This window comes from Vidua chalybeata, chromosome 7 (genome assembly GCF_026979565.1).
Source record: "Vidua chalybeata isolate OUT-0048 chromosome 7, bVidCha1 merged haplotype, whole genome shotgun sequence".
Taxonomy (NCBI): Eukaryota; Metazoa; Chordata; class Aves; order Passeriformes; family Viduidae; genus Vidua; species Vidua chalybeata.
Window position 1 is genome coordinate 14,864,525 of NC_071536.1, and position 16,242 is coordinate 14,880,766.

General features: G+C 37.0%; 1 protein-coding gene across 2 annotated transcripts in view; it reads left to right on the forward strand.

The window, feature by feature from the left end:
* PDE1A (phosphodiesterase 1A) overlaps positions 1–16,242 on the forward strand; it is a 145,399-nt gene that overhangs the window by 36,824 nt on the left and 92,333 nt on the right. The window contains exon 1 of one of the 2 annotated variants that reach the window (XM_053947819.1): positions 501–828. The exons of the other annotated variant lie outside the window; for it this stretch is intronic. Within the exon in view, the coding sequence (XP_053803794.1) occupies positions 776–828 (53 nt within the window). The 5' untranslated portion in view covers positions 501–775. Of the gene's footprint in view, positions 1–500; positions 829–16,242 lie in introns of those variants that run through there. 2 annotated transcript variants of the gene reach the window in all.

Here is a 16,242-nt window from a genome sequence, read left to right on the forward strand (position 1 = left end):
CCCCCACTGATGTAGCTTTGGTTTGTTTCATGTAGTTGTGGTCCTCCCAGCTGCAAACACCATATTCTGCTTCAGCCAATTCTAGGTCATTAGGTTATGTATGCAAAAAATTATGAGCAGTGCTTTAATTTGCATAGTTATATCCACACATCATCCAGAGTGAATAAAAGCCAGATTGTAAAATAATTACAATCTCTTGAAGTAGAGCCAGCCTTACAGACTAGATCCATCCGTCTTCATTAATTTGTATACAGTTTTTTTTTACCAGAGCAAATTTTCTGAAGGTACTCGCATGGGAATGCTGAAACAGCTGCACAACTTTTATTTTGAAGAAAAAAAGTTGAGCCTCGGAACAGTGTGTTTTAGAGAGAGAGAGAGAGAGAGTGACTCTGCATTTAAGACTTTGACCAGTATGTGTAAGAAGTGCTCTCATGGCTGGGATAATCTAACAAATTTTTACCTGGGTAGCACTTGGCAGAGCTCCCCTCTTTTCTTGCACAGTTGAAAGGAATCCAGTGCAGTTCTTCGCTTCGACCAACTTGACTCCAGTTGTGCTCAGCCCGCCCGGTTTGGTAGCGCACGGCTGTGCCTGGCTTATGTGGCCTCTATGGCCCTTTTCTGCTCCACTGTCAGAAAGAGGGAGGGAGGCTTCCCCCAGCACCAAAATACCATTCTGTGTGCTCTCTGCAGCACAGTAGCTAAGAACAAATTTCCCGATTACTCCCTGGAATTTTTTGGAGTTATTTGCTGGAAGAAGTCTTTTTCCCCACTTTAAATGGATGATTGTGTTACAATAAAGAAAAAGCATCTCCAAAGACCAATCTTTAGGTAAGTGATGCTATTATTACTTAACTAAAAATGTTATCAACTTTACTCTCTAGTCCCATTTGTTAACTTAAAGTTTGTATGCAAGCGCACAAAAGGTTGTTGAAGATAAAAGGTTTAATATTGCATAGACTAGTAACATATTAGGTGATTTTGGTTCTCAGAATTTAATTTTTTTCCACTTATACTGAGACTTTAAAAAAGTTATTTTTCTTCTCCTCTCTGTCCTCTGCATTCTCTAAAGTTTTGTGTGGGATTGTCTTTATTATGAAAGAGAGGCAGAGTAGCTTTTGAAAACTTTTTTGTGTGTTCTGTTTTCCTACAGTTCCAAAGCCCCTCAGTGTATTCTGGAATTATAAAACTTTAAAAGTGGAACATGGTTCTTGGCTGCTTTAGCTGGTTTTGTCTGAATGGCAGAGTTTTAATACTTGAAATGATACACCTTTCAAAGTAGCCTGCTTGCTGGGATGTGCAGACAAGTGCTTAAAGTCTAAATGATCTGTAAGACACTTCTGATAGTAAGGGTTCAAGTTTAAAGAGTAAGAAATTGGAATTTTAGTGAGGTGATTCTTCAAAGCATCCTCTATATATTAGTTTGATCTTTGAAAAATCTTTCTGATTATTTTATATTTTAAAGTAAATTGTAGAGTTCCTTTACAGATCCGGATTAGATCTAGTTTACTTGTGCTTTCTACCACAGGGGATTCCTTTCTTTCTTTTCTCAGCTCCTAGCTTCAGGCCAAATGACTTTGAGTGGGAAATAACATTTCTCAAACTGCTAGGAATAAGGATGCAGTGGCTGGCAGATTAAATAAATCTTCAATAGTTCACACTTCTGTTTAAGGCTGGTGACAACTTCAACAAAACCCAACTCTTACTGGGTGACATCAGTAGGATATTGTAACCACAATGTTGATATGACAAATACATATAAGATTCTACATGGTCCCAGAGTAAATACAAGATTTTTATTTATTGGATCACCACTACTGATGTCATATATGATGGGAGTGCAGTAACAGTTGGCATTGCAGCTCCAGAGTAAGTTCAGACAGGTAGTCATGCTAGGATTATGTCCCATTAACCTTAGATGTGGAAAAATGTTTCAGTACTATTACAGTTGCAGGGCAGAAGGAGAATCTGGACACTAAAAAGTTACTATGGAAGTGAAATGACAAAACTGTTAATGTTAAATTTGAATCTCCTGTGTGTATCTGCTATGCAATTTATATCATAAATTAAATTAAGCATTTCACACTTCAATAAAGAGGAGCAAAAAAGCTCTTTCACAGAAAGCTTTTGATTGACAATTAAGAGACATTTGATATTTTTCTCAATTGATATATTTTTATTTAAGTTAATAGTTGAATGGAATATAATTGTTTGAATATCAGTAACTATTTCCGAGGATTTGTGATAATTATCCTATAAGCTGTAATTAAAAAAAAAATTCAACATGCACATTCTTCACAGTCTTTTGGGGCCATTAGAATTGTGGGTGAATAAATGTATATTTCCTGATGTTTGGTAATATGCTATAGAAATCTGCTGTAGCTGGTGTAGTACTGGGTAGTTTGCAACAGCTTTCTTAACGGATGTTTCCCTAAATTATCTTGTGGGAGTGAACCTAAGTCAATGAAATACAAGAAGTTTCAACATTTCTTACCAAAATCCATTCCATCAAATCAGTTCTAAATACAGAACGGCAACTAAATACTGTTGGCATGCTTAATCCAGAGTGAGAAAACCCCTAATATGGAAAGCCCCCAAAGAGTCCGTGGCTCTGCAGTGACTTTTCTGGCAAAAGATCTCTGTAATACTACAGTAAATGCTTAAGAAATGTTTCCAAGGTCGAGACCAGCATAATATTTTAGGTGGCTCGAACAGAAAAACAATCTCCGTATGTCATAAAGATTGTATCATGTACAGTAAATACAGATGCTATCCTATACTAAAGAGCTGGTTTTTTAATGCGTGTTCTTTTTCCTTATAACTTTGGAAAATATTTCCCTAGTGAAAAAAGTGTTCTCATGCAAGAATTGTGAAGATTTAATCTTAGTCCTTTGAATCCTGTGATTTTTTTTGTCCATATAAGCAAAATGGTTTTACTGGGTACAAATCTTACATTAAGATAACTGAATCAGCAGTCTATCCATTTTTTTTTTCCTTGAAAATAAGAGAAAAAAATACAAAGTTTGGTATATATTTATATTTAGCAATGTTTTGATGACAGCCAACACTAATTATAGTTACTCTTTAAAAATACATCTTTCTTGGGAATTGAGATAGAACTCAGTAAGTACCTATAAGTATCTTCCTACTTAGCAAAGTTGCATTTACAGTGGATCTGTACTTTCACTTGTTGCTTTTCCAGTAATGTAAAAATTAAAGTATTTATACAAAACAATCCAATGTTAGCAATACTCTACAGAAGAGTGGAATGGGTGTTATGTGTCAAGATGGGAAACTCAATGACAAAAAGACAAAAATTTCTGACTCTTTTACAAATCTTTTGCAAGTTCTGAATTCATGAAGAAGTAAAAATATAAAAATAGTGGAACTAAGTGTAATGTTTGGTACTTGCTACCCAGCAGTGCTTGGAAATAACTAAATTAATTCAGAAATAGAACTGTGTAAAAAAAAAAGCCAAACTTATGAATCCCATTGAACTGATTACTAAAGTACTAAAGCACATCAATTAGGATAAAAATTTTTAATTGCATCAGAAAAGACTGCCAAATACTTACAGATTCCTGCATTCATTAATATCAAAGGAAGAATCTGCTACATGCAAAGATATATTTCAACAGATCGTGTAGCTTGGATATTCACTGGCTATTTTAATGCTAACAGAAATTACTGAGGACATTCCATATTTTTATTAAGAACAGCATCTTGAGCATATTTGCTGTGACTGGATATGGTGAAATTAATTCAAACAGTAAACAAATCAGCTTTCTCAAAGAAAGCAATGGGAGCCTCATGGCTCCTACATTTAAAATTGGACTGAATAAAGCCATATGAAATACACTTTAGGGAACAAATCCTTCTCTGTCAACTGCATAGATTAGATGACATAATAGATGTTCCAGTGCTCAAATTTCTATGAATTCTGTTAAAATATGAATCTACATGGTCATTAAGCAAAACTTATACTGAAGTGAACATTTTTCTGCGCTCTGTTTCAGTCTTTAGGGAATGGGTTGAGTTGTATGACTTTGGCCTTCCTGGTCTTGCCTGTAAATGGAAGCAAAAGGATCAGAATGTCACATATAAGTTGTTCTTTGGGTGTCTTTGCCTTGGTAGGGTCCACAAAAACCTGGAAATGGTTCAAGAAACCCATGGGCTTTGAGATTTCAAAATCAGTGGCAGCTGGATAATAACAAAGTATTTGTCCTTGCTGTGTAATGTCTTTGATTTAAGGCTCTTAGTGTTTTTAAAAAGTATTAATGCGTTGGCTTCAAAATTTTGTTCCACACATTTTCTCTTTTGTTCTGCACATTTTCTGTGGTTTCATGCAATATTGGATCAAGGGTTTTCCCTTTGAGCAAGAGGAACAGGCAAATAAGGGCTGATGGTGCTGAAAGGCAGAGAGAGAATAAGGTGAAACCCATCGGTTTTCCTGCTCCTCAGGGAGCTCTGGTGTCACCTTCTCTCTGGTGTCACCTTCTCTCTGGCATCTGCATGTGAGAAGAGCTCCTCGTACTGCTGCTGCTGTTCCAGTACCTTCACTCATTTGCGTTTACAAATGTTGTATTAACTGCAATTAACTAGGCTGGATCTCTCTGGAACTTTGAATTCTCCTTCACTAAGAAATGCCCCAGTCCAGTCCTTTGGTCTCTAGTCATGCAAAATACATATAGCTGATTCATTATTTTATTTTACACTAAGATTGGTTCTAAATGCTAATGCTGTTGTCTACTGTAATCAACTGGCAGAAGCTATTCCAGCACCATTTCTACACCACTATAGAGCAAATAGGTAATTATATACTGTACAGAATATAGTTTACAGACACCTGATTTCCAGAAAATGTTTATGCTGCTGTAATTTGTGGAGTAAGAACAATCCATATCAATTACTTTTGAGTTTTAATTATAAATAGAGTAAATAATAAGGTATTCTGCAACATCTGGGCATTTAAAGTTTTTGCCTGAGAGTCTCTTCTTCTTGAAAAAATATACTAACATGTCATTTCTAGCAAAAAACAACCATCAGAGTAATACCCTTAGGCTTCTCCTTCTTTCCTTTTTAAAAATTCTTTTCCTCTCCTGAGTACTTGAAATATTCAAGAGTTTTACCAAGTACAAGACATATATCTTTATACTGTGGTAACAGATTTTTTTTTTCTATTTGTGAGTTTTATCTTACTCTCTCTATGCTCTGGTGTCAATATAGTATGTACTGAACAGGCATATTTATGTTTTCCATGGGTATAGCTGCTGTTGGCACCTTTTCAATTTGTGTCTGTCGAAAAGTTCCAAATCAAAATAACAGATGAAGAAGAAGCAACTTAGTAAAAAAGTACCTGTGGGCAGCATAGAAAGTTGTACACTTTAGCTGCTTAGAAGTTTATTTAAAAAGGTATATTTTCTCCCTTTATTTTTAGCAGCCTTCAAGTGCTCCAAATTATTATCTTTATACTGTGTGTAGGGAATAAACATGTATAGGGAACTTTGAGAGGTTTATATCGAATTGTGCACTGCAATTATGGTGCATATACCTTATACATAATTATTCCAGGTGATAGCTTAATTGTAAATTAATGTAGCATATTAGTTTAATGAATGACAGTTTATTCCTGTCGTGTAGGAGGAAGGTGGGCAGGGAAGAGAAGATGCAGCTGTCCTTTACTTCATGCTCTAAGGAAAGGCTGGAATATAAAAACACAAGAAGACCCTGGAATCATAGTCTATTTCTTGATTGTCCCTTGCCCTAATGACAAACTTTGCTGCAGCTTTGCAAACATGCACATAGTTCAAAGCGACGGCCACCCTGCTAGTGATGGTGTATTTTCTGCTCATGTGCTCCTTTCTGTTTCTTCCTGTGTAGCTTTAATGGCTACACTGATGGGTAAATGCCCCAAAATATTACATAGTTGTGTTGATTTAAACTGTCAATATTTTTCTTAATGGCAGTACCTTAGAAAAGCTGACTTACAAATTCCAGGGAGAAAGAAGTTGGTGTAAAAAAGTAATTGAGATCTGAGGCTAAATAAAATTTATTCCTTGGTGAGGAAATTTTTTTGTAATTTTCTTTCAGAAATCTGTTTAGTCAGACCTAAAAGCTATAAAATAAGTCTGTTATGCTGTGTTCTTCACTTCCTTGGGACAAGGCCCATGAGTGAAGAAGATACACTGTAAATGGTCATGATGAAAAGTGCTGGCCCACTGCAGTTGTAGTGATTAGTAGTTTCAAGCTGATAGGAAAAGGAGCTGTAGCAAAAGGTTAGAGACACTCCTATTTCACAGACCTTGTAGCCTTCAGTTTGGTGGGAGAGATTTATTTTCACTCCTTGCTTGCATTATTCTTTTCTGGAAAGTCATAGGTTTAAATCACCTGGTAAGAGTACCCAGTTCTGCTTTCCCAAAGCATCAGTTTCTGCAGTAGGTGGTGGCACGTAGCTGGTGCTGAAGGTGAAGATCATTTCACAGTTACAAATGAAAGAGCAGTCAAGCCATGCTGGCTTTAAAGAGACATGATCACTGCATACTGGAAGTGGGAAAGGGAGAGACGTGGGTCTTGGGAAAGGCTGAAGAAACAGCTGGTGACTGTAAGTGGGAAAGGACATGGGAATGGACATAGGAAAGGGGACAAGTCAGAAGATGGGGCATGGCATCAGCAAGTCAAGTCTGAAGAATCTCATTTCCTTACCTCCACAAATCTTGCAATGGAGACATGGTTTTGTCAGTGCTGGCATGCCCACTGCTGCCTTGGGAGCCACTGGGGTGCCCCACAAGCTTGCACCAATGCAGGGTGTGTGGTGACTGCAGGGTAATTTCTGCAGGTGTCAAACCAGGTTCTGAGTGCTGCTGTTTCCACTCCAAGGTCTCTTCCTGCTGCTTCAAATTTCTTTACTTCATCTATATAGTTTTTCCAAGTCAGAAAACTCTTTATAATTCATAATGTTTAGTGTGGCTGACATTGTATTTTTCTCTTCAATGTAGGGAGTTTGTGAAAACCCCCTTTCACAGAGATTAGTGTATCCCATCCTCACATGCTGTGAGGAACACTCAAGCATGGGAAACACTCATGCTTCTGTTTTAACAACTGCTGTTATCTGGCCCTTTCACTTTAGATGGACCTTGCAGACACTCCCAGACCTGCAGATGAAAGTCAGAATTTTAAATATAGGATGTCAGCATCAGAATTGAACTTGATGATGACTGTGGTGATTGTGTAAATATGAATCAGTGGCTTTAGTGGCAGAGTAACACTGAGAAGTTGGGTAGGAGTTTTTGGAATTGAGAAAGAGAGAATGATGAGAAACTTTATAGAAATAATGTGAAGCCAAAAAAAAAAAAAAGAGGTGAGAAAAAAGGAAAAGAGAAAAATAAAATTAAAGGAAAATTAAAATAAGAAGAGAATGAGTAACAGAATATAATGAGTAATGTGGAAATGTAAAGAAAAGCAGGTGGTGAGCTGACAAAGAAATGAATGAGAATGTGGTCATTTTCAGTTTTACATTCTTACTCATCCCATAATACACTAAAACATAAATTGTGATAATTCTTCCATGTTATCTGTAGGTAGACTACAGAGAGTGACACTGGTGAAATATATTGCATATTTAATGTTGGTCTGTTTGGGGCACTGCTGGTGTGCTGTTTTGTAATATTCCTAAGCAAACTTTTCTAGAGTTAATGATGAATTCAAGAGGCATTACAAGATCAGTTGCTGAGTAATTTTCAATTGGCATGAGTGAGCTTTGTAATATTTCTTGTTGTCAAAAATGTCTGATTTTCAAGGTGCTTTAAGGTATCTAAAAAATCCATTCACTGAGTGGATTCTGGTGGGGTTGTGGGTTTTTTTTCAGCTTGCAAAAATTAGGTAAAGCAATTTCCTGATCACCAGAAATGGTGATAGATGGCTTTCATCCAGATCTTCATCTAGTGTTTGAAACATTTCCCAACACAGAAATTAAGCCTGAATCTGAAAATGTGGCACTTGGGACATGGTGTAGTGGGACTTGGCAGTGTTATGTTTACAACTAGACTCAATCATCTCAAAAGTCTTTTCTAACCTAAGTGATTATTTTATTCTATGATTCTGTTCTTGAGTCCTGCCATTCTGCTTGCTGGAGCTCAAAAGCTTTCAGCCAATGTTCACACCTTAAAGAATGTTCCTCTTGATATGTCATGGTGATTGTTATGGGATTTATGTGTAAATGTACTTTTGGAGAAAATTAATTTAATTTCCTGGTGGCATCAGTTGAGAAACATTTTGTGCTGAGCTCATCTTTATTAAATTATGAATCCCCTAACTTTAGAAAATGTACCTTTCACCACTAGAACAGGTCCTGTTACATCTCATTTGTAAACTAGAAGTGTTTTCTTGTGGCTTTGCATAGACACAGACTGGAACTTTTGTTTTATGCAAAACAGGTAAAATGAATTGGTGTAAAACTAAGATATTGCAGTAACCTTCTCTATTGATAATGGACAATTACAAGGAATTTTTAAAATGTTGTTGTGAACCAAATTAATGGCTTTCCTTGGAGAAAGGATTTCAGTGCTATAACATGCTTCATTAAAGTTAAAATTAAATTAATATTATACCTCAATAACTGAATTATTGTTTCCAAATAATTAACAGTATTTCAGTGTTGTTTTGAGCAGAAACAAATTACTGAGTTCTCATAAAAATGTATATAGATTTTAAACTATATTCAACAAGACTGATCCAGCCAGAATGATTGTCCCTTCAGGGCCTAAATTAAAATATACTGTTTTGTTGCTGGGTCTCCTCCCTTTTTACATTCCATCCTCCTGGAATGTGAAACACAGCTTTAATGATTCTATTACCTGATGTAAAACCAGACTACATAAAGGTTTCCTTAGGAATCCTGAAGTATATGTCTTGGCACAGGCTGAACTCTATTCTGCTACTGACTGCTTCTACCTCCTGCCTCAGCTTCTCTGCATATTCTCTCGCTATCTGTGCACTACTACAGTGACATAGGCTGAAAAACATGCCCAGTTTGAAAAGCTTGTTTCCTCAGTGTATGAAGGAGTGCTTTCTCATCAACTTCGTAATAAGAACTTTTTCCATGTGTACCTCTCTGATTTCAGTCATCTCTTTGCTTGAGAAAAAAAATCCAGTTCTTCAGGACTCTTCACCAGGGCCAGGGCAGCCCTGGCTGTAGGGACAGACAGGGAAGTGAGAGACTGGAGAGCAGCACCATGGAAGGGGACCTGGGGGTCCTGATCAATGGTGAGCATGAGCCAGCAGTGCTCTGGAAGCCAGAAGGGCCAAGTGTGTCCTGGGGGCATCAGGCACAGCATCTCCAGCCAGGCAAGGGAGGGGATTGCTCTGCTCTGCTCTGCTTGGCACAAGGACAGCCTCACCTTTAGTGCTGGGGGCAATTTTGGGACCCACAATATAAAATAGGTACAAAGTTGTTAGACAGTGTCAAAAGGAGGGCCATGAGGACAGGGAAGGGTCCAGAGCAGGAGCTGTATGAGCAGTCACTGAGGTCACTTGGTGTGTTCAGCCTGGAGAAGGGGAGTCTGAGGGGTGACTTCACTGCAGCTACAACTTCCTTGTGAGGGGAAGAGGAGGGGCAGACACTGATATCTGCTCTGTGGTGACAGTGACAGGACCTGAGAGAATGGCCTGAAGTTGTGTTGGACATTGGAAGGTTTAGGATGGATATTAGAAGGGTCTTCACCCAGAGAGTGGTTGGACAAACAAATTATTTAGGGCAAAAATACTGGAAAAATAGTATGTGCTATTGTATACACAGCTCTTTCTTAAATCACCTTGCTAAGACTTTCATTTTTGTGTTATCATAATTTCTTACTCGTTATAATTCTTAATATGCTTTCCACATTGTTTTCTGCATTATTGCTGTCTCATCCATTGTTTCCATCTTCTTTCTAAAACATTTTTTAATTGTCTATATTAAATGGTATGTTGTATGATGAAGAATGTTACTCCAAATGAAATATTTACCTAACCTCCTATATACTTGCAACTATATCCATTCTCGTAGCTTCCATGATCTCTTACCACTGAGCTTTATTTCTTTATTTAAGAGAATATGTAATGGATCTGAGCTGGGTCTTATGATACCTTCTTCTTAGGCAGTGAACCATTGCTAATTATTTATTCAACCAGAGACATATCCTATCTTAGGTTACTTCATCAGGTTGTATTTCCTTTCTTTCTTTATGAGAATGTCTCATTAGGACAGCAGGAAAGACTTTATTGAAATCAATATATTACATGAGCACTTCCTCCTTACACATTAGACCAGTTAGTCTAGCAAAGAAGAAAATAGAAGCATTTTGACATGATTCGCTTTGGGCAAATTGGCTGTATTTTATTATGTTTTAAACATGTATGTCTTATAAATGGATTTATTAGCTATGAGTTTTTTTTCTTTCAGTTAATCACAGGTAAAGAGACAGATATGTTTCCCATGTACCTCCCCAGTACCTCCCCAAAGATATGTGCCTTTCCTCAGCCCTCTAATACACTCTCCCTATTAGTTTGTGAAGCTCTAACTAATGACAGACAACATTCAGCTAATTCCTCAATTATGTCATAGTGAATTTCATCAGGCTTTGTCTGTATGAGTCCATGTTAGTTTCATTCATTTTATGCCTCATCTTGTCTGATTTAATTCTCATTCTCACTCTGTTTCTTCTGCTCCTTCCTTTCTCCTTCCTTTTTCTATAACTTTAGGCTCCAAGATTTCATCATTTTAAGCAGAATTTGTTTGTACTTTCCTAACAAATTTTTATTATTGTGCATAAAACTGAAATAATGGCCCATCATTTCTCTCTCTCTGTAAGTATCCCTACTTCTTGAAGCAACTAGTTGTGTCCAACAATGTGCTCTGCCATGTTATTTTACTGAAAAAACCCCTCAGAGCTCTGATCTCATTATCTTTCTGTGCTTTTGGCATTTTCTGTACTTCCTCATCTTGGCAATGCTTTGTAAATTTGCTTCATTATTTGGTCTCAGTGGTAGTGGCTCTATATATTTCCATTCTCTTTGCCTGACACCATTTGTCCGCATATTTATCTATCCCTTGTGGGCCTTTATAGGAGACAAAATGCTTGCTGTGCTGCTGATTGCTTCATGGCTTTGAGGATTGTGTCTGGGAGTGCCAGCAGCAGGGACCAAGGGTGAACAGCATGAAGTGAGAATGGACCATGCCTCAGGCAGAAGAACATTTTGACCACTACCTTGCAATGACTCCTCCTAGCAGAAGAGTGAGGTGTGAATTTTCTCACCAGCAGAAATCACTTTTCTTACTAGAAGATTTGGGATCTTGGGTGTTCTGACTTGCAGTGAAGGCAGAACACTGACATGAGTAGGCGGTCTTATGTGGATGCTGATACAACTGCAGTCTTCACTAGTTAGCTAATTTCCTCAATCCATGCTTCATATTCATCTTGATGAAGTCCATTGTTCTGGGAAATGTCACACTGAAACATGTCCTCCTGCTGCTCTCCTGAACTGTGGAGGGACTTCCTTGGCAGACATTTCCTAGACTGAGGGGTAGTTCTGGCCAGCTTTCTTTGGCAGGTACACAGAGTCTGGTGGTTAGCATCAGGGTGGATGTCCACAGCGTCAAGATGGTTTTATGGGCTGACTTAGCAGATGCAAACTGAAGGGATAGTGGTGTTGGCATCATTGTGCTTTCCACCCACTGTGATTTGTTTCCTCTGTAGCATCTGAAATAGCAATGGAAAGACCTGCCCCTGTGACTATTATCAATAGGTGAATTCAGCAGGCCATTTCAGTTTGTCTCTCAGATTCATTCGATTCCTACTGCATGCCACATTACTGTGACCTGAAGACCACAGTAATGTCTAAGCACACCTTATATCACACATTATGTATGTACTAAATCTCACCAACCAGATGGAGAAAATAAATCAGGGCTGCAGTACTGGGCATAAGCTAAAAGGTAGAACCAATTCTCCAGTCAAAAGACTGGGAAGACAATATGGTGGTTACTGTGTCTTTGCTGTTAGGAATTATCTCCCAGAGGGAACCCAGTAGCAGCAGGAAGTTCTCCTTCATTATAGTGTAGTCAAATAAATTAGTTTAAATACTTGCCAAAGGAGGTTGAAATTAATGTTTGACTTGGCACTGGAAGAACTGCTCACATGGGCAATGAAGCCAGGAGTTACCACCTCTCATTTAAAGATGGAATGTGACTCCAGCTAAACTTAGTGCGGGCTAACGCACTAATTGCAAATTTGCATCTATTCTGCTGGTAAATAAGCTGTGATTAAATTTAGAAGTGAAAGCAAAATTAATTGACCATGCTGTACACAGTCTGGAGAAATGTCTTATGAAATTAAGTGAAATACAAACTACATTGCAAATTCTTCTTGTTTAGATGTTTAAAAGCACACCTGCTGTTCTACAGGGACTGGTTTAAAAGAAGAGGAGGGGAGGTGTTCATACATGAAACTCTCCTTATTTTGTATAGTGAATATTCACAGAATATAGAGTGACTAGATTAACTGGATTGCTATCATCACTGTACCAGGATGTTGTGTAGGTCATGAACATATCCATTAATGTATTTTGTAGGCTGCATGTCTGAAACTTCTATGTGAAGTGGCCTCCAAAGATTGCCAAATAAGCTCTTATAGAAACTTGCAAACTGGTTTGGTAAAGGGGTTTGATTTCTCTATAATCATATTTTTTTCCTTCAAGATGTTTCTTTACTCAAATAAAAATGTGATTCTGGAAATACTGTGCCCATTAGAAGTCATTATAAGTCTAATGAAATTGAGGAAACTATGCATAAGAAAACACTGTCTCTTAGGGTTGAAAACTCTTGACACAGGGTTTCATGGTATCAGTTAATGCAAGGTAAATAAACATTTTGTCCAACACTGATTTTGATTGAACACAGAGTTATTTTTACTTTGATTCTCCTACCAATGGAAAAAAAAAAAAAACAAACCCAACATTAAGATGTCTGCAGTACATGGAATGATAATCAAATTGCATTTAAATATAAAGAAGTGCAGTGGTTTTGGTTCTACAATTTGAGGTTTCTCGGCCAATGCACTAATTAATGCCATATTTGTAAAGAAGTTAGAAGCAAGTTAGCAACCTGGACATATTCATAAACTATTCTCTTTAAGGGCATGTAATCAGAAGTTTGAGTAAGGATGGTATATGCAACAGTTGTTGAATCAGTTTGCAAAATAACATTTCTTTAATGTGAATAGTTTAATTTTAAATCTCTATCGTGTAGCTCTGCAGAAGCTTTAGCCCAGCTTCTGGGACAGATGCTACATAATTCTTGAGACTGGTGCTGCTCTGTGTGAAGACCAATTGAGAAATAATGCACTATTGTTAATATTACCTTTGTCATACATGTGGTGCAGTACTTCAATATCAGTTGATACACTGCAGAAGGAATCTGAATGTTACAATTTCACAGTGTGCAGTAATTTTAAAAAATGACAAATGACTTTAGAGATTTTTTCCAAGAGAAAGAATCACTTTCACTTCCTTTTTTATGTAGAAATTTACAACTGAACAAAGCAGGCAAATGACAATTAGGAATGGTTAAATGATTGTATAGTTATTTACTTATAAGCCAATACTTGTTTGGTTTAATTTATGCATTGATGGGTTTTACAAACAAAAGGGATAACTCTATTTACCTGTCTTGACTTCATACTAATAGAGTACACATAGAATAAATCTCTATTTCAGATCCAGTAACAATTATTAGGTAAATAATATCCTCGAGGAGGGAAAAAAAAAGGTAAAATGATTAGCAATAAAGATTCTACCATAATTTTTGTAAATTATTTTAATGCTAAATTATTTTTGTTACAAAAACAGTTCTAGTACTCTTTTCTCTGATTTAAGCTTGATTCATCCACTTTTATAACTTTGCTAGATGGAAATACATCTTCTTTTGAATTTTTGCCCCTTACCTAGATACTGCAGACTTCTCTATTTTATATATGTATATATACATACATATATATATATATATATATATATATATATATATATATATATATATATATATATAAAAAGAAATTTTACTCTAAGGTATTCAGTCCCTTATATTAATGGATTTTCTCTCCAGTTGTGTGGCCAGTTTTCAATTCTTGCTTGAATTATGAGCACCTGGTTGGACTTTGGTGTACCAGTGTTGATCCCCCAGGGATCAGATGCAGAGGTATATCACTTCTACATCTACTTAAAATTCCCTTGTTATATGTCCAAAATAGTACATTACTCCCTTTAAGTACAATATTCAGATGATTAATTTTTGCATGGCATCCCTCATGATACTTATGGAAGACTACATGTGTATATTTATCTGTTTAATTGAAAGCTTAAAAAAAAGTAGGTCTATTAAATTTATTCAATTAAACAAAATTACTTAGTTCAAATGATCTGACCTGATATAACATGGCTGCCATGCTAATGTCTCAATCACTGGGCTAAATAACTATTTTCAAACTTAGCTTTGTGATTCTTTCAGGAGTCAGCAACAGATGACCTTGTGATTATCTTATGCCATGACAATTAAGGCACTTCCATAATGTATAAGAAACCCCTTCCATAAATCAGACAGAGGGAAGATTTGAACAATTGCAAACTTTAATGATCAGGCGTGGTTTAAACTGTGTTGATTGTTGTAGGTAATTTATGAAATCTCCTGTAATTTTAATGATGTGAATTTTTGATCACATTTTAGTAATTAAAATAGCGATTAAAATTAATTTATTGGTTAAAAGCAAATATGTACTTGTCAGTAAATAGTTTTAATTTAATTTATTATCCAGCCTTCTAACACTATGTGACAGTCAAGACAGATTTGTAAGACAAAGTGACATTGGACTCCCTTCTGCAGTTCCTTGGTGTCTACCTTGGTGCCTTGCAAAAGAACTAGGTTTACTGCAATACTCATCAGATTTGCAAGGCAGCAGAGAGACTCTACACTTCAAACCACATGGATCCTGCCTCTCTGAAGTTCCCTGCCACAGACATTCTTAATTTCCTGCTTACAGGGAACCTTCTGTCTGGGCCTCAGCCCTTCAAGTGGGATATCTCAAAGCTCCATAAGGTTTCACCACAAAGACCATGAAAGACATATTTATTCCCCCTATTGCTCAGTCTGTTACTGATCTGGTTCCCTTGGAAAAGAATTTTCAGGAGGAGGTACAGCAGATGCCAGTATATTTGTCAGCACCAGCTGAGCCAGCCATCCTTTAATCATACTCTTTTATCCCAGATGATTAAAAATCCTTCCAAAATCTCATGAGAAAAGTTGCTTGACATCTATGTGGAAGCTGTCCAGGAAAATCCTTACAATGCTGAATGTATTGCACACAGCTGTGCCTCGATGGATAGCTTTACCCATTGGTGAAGAATTCTTGAACACGGAGAAACTCGGTTGGCAAGCAACAGATTCCTTCCCAGCAATCTCCAAGAGAGCAGCTTGTCATTAGTGTGGGCCTTCATGTGAGCAGTTCTTATATTTGTCCTGTTCTGGAGTATCTGGTGTAAGAACCAATGAGCAGGAAGTCTAAACAAAAGTAGTTTAAATCCCATCCATATGTAAAAGTCCAAATGTAACTGTTCTATAAACTCCAAAACTGAATTCACAGACTAATTTCATGAGGGCCTGAGGGAGTTTTAAGTCCTTTATAAATAATGCTCAGCTTGCAAACAGAACATCACTGAAGACCCTTTGTGCTGATTCAGTAGATTGTCACATCTGTTGCAACAAATATCCGACATCCTTCAGCATTTGAGATAGTTCCTTAAGGATTGCAGTCTTACTGAAAATAATACAAACGTTTATGATGTACGTTAAAGATTCCAAAGTGATGGCAAGGATATTGAAAAATATTCATCATGAGAGGGAACATGATGTCAAAAATACTTAGGCAGGCTCTGCAGCTGTCCTTGTGTGAGAGGTACTTTGATCCACAATCATCTCATGGCCCTTCACTGGGCACTCAAGGAGCAGTCTTACTGCATTGATGTGGAAATACCAAGCACCTTCTGGGCTCAGTAATGTGGGTACCAATTCCTGTGCACTTTTTTCCAATATGTCATTTGCCAGGTATTTACTGTATCTGATACAAATCCATATGAAATACTTCTGGCAAAGTAACAAAATGCCTCCTACAAGGACTACCACTCTATCAGTTTCATAACAACTTTATGAAAATCCAGAATGTT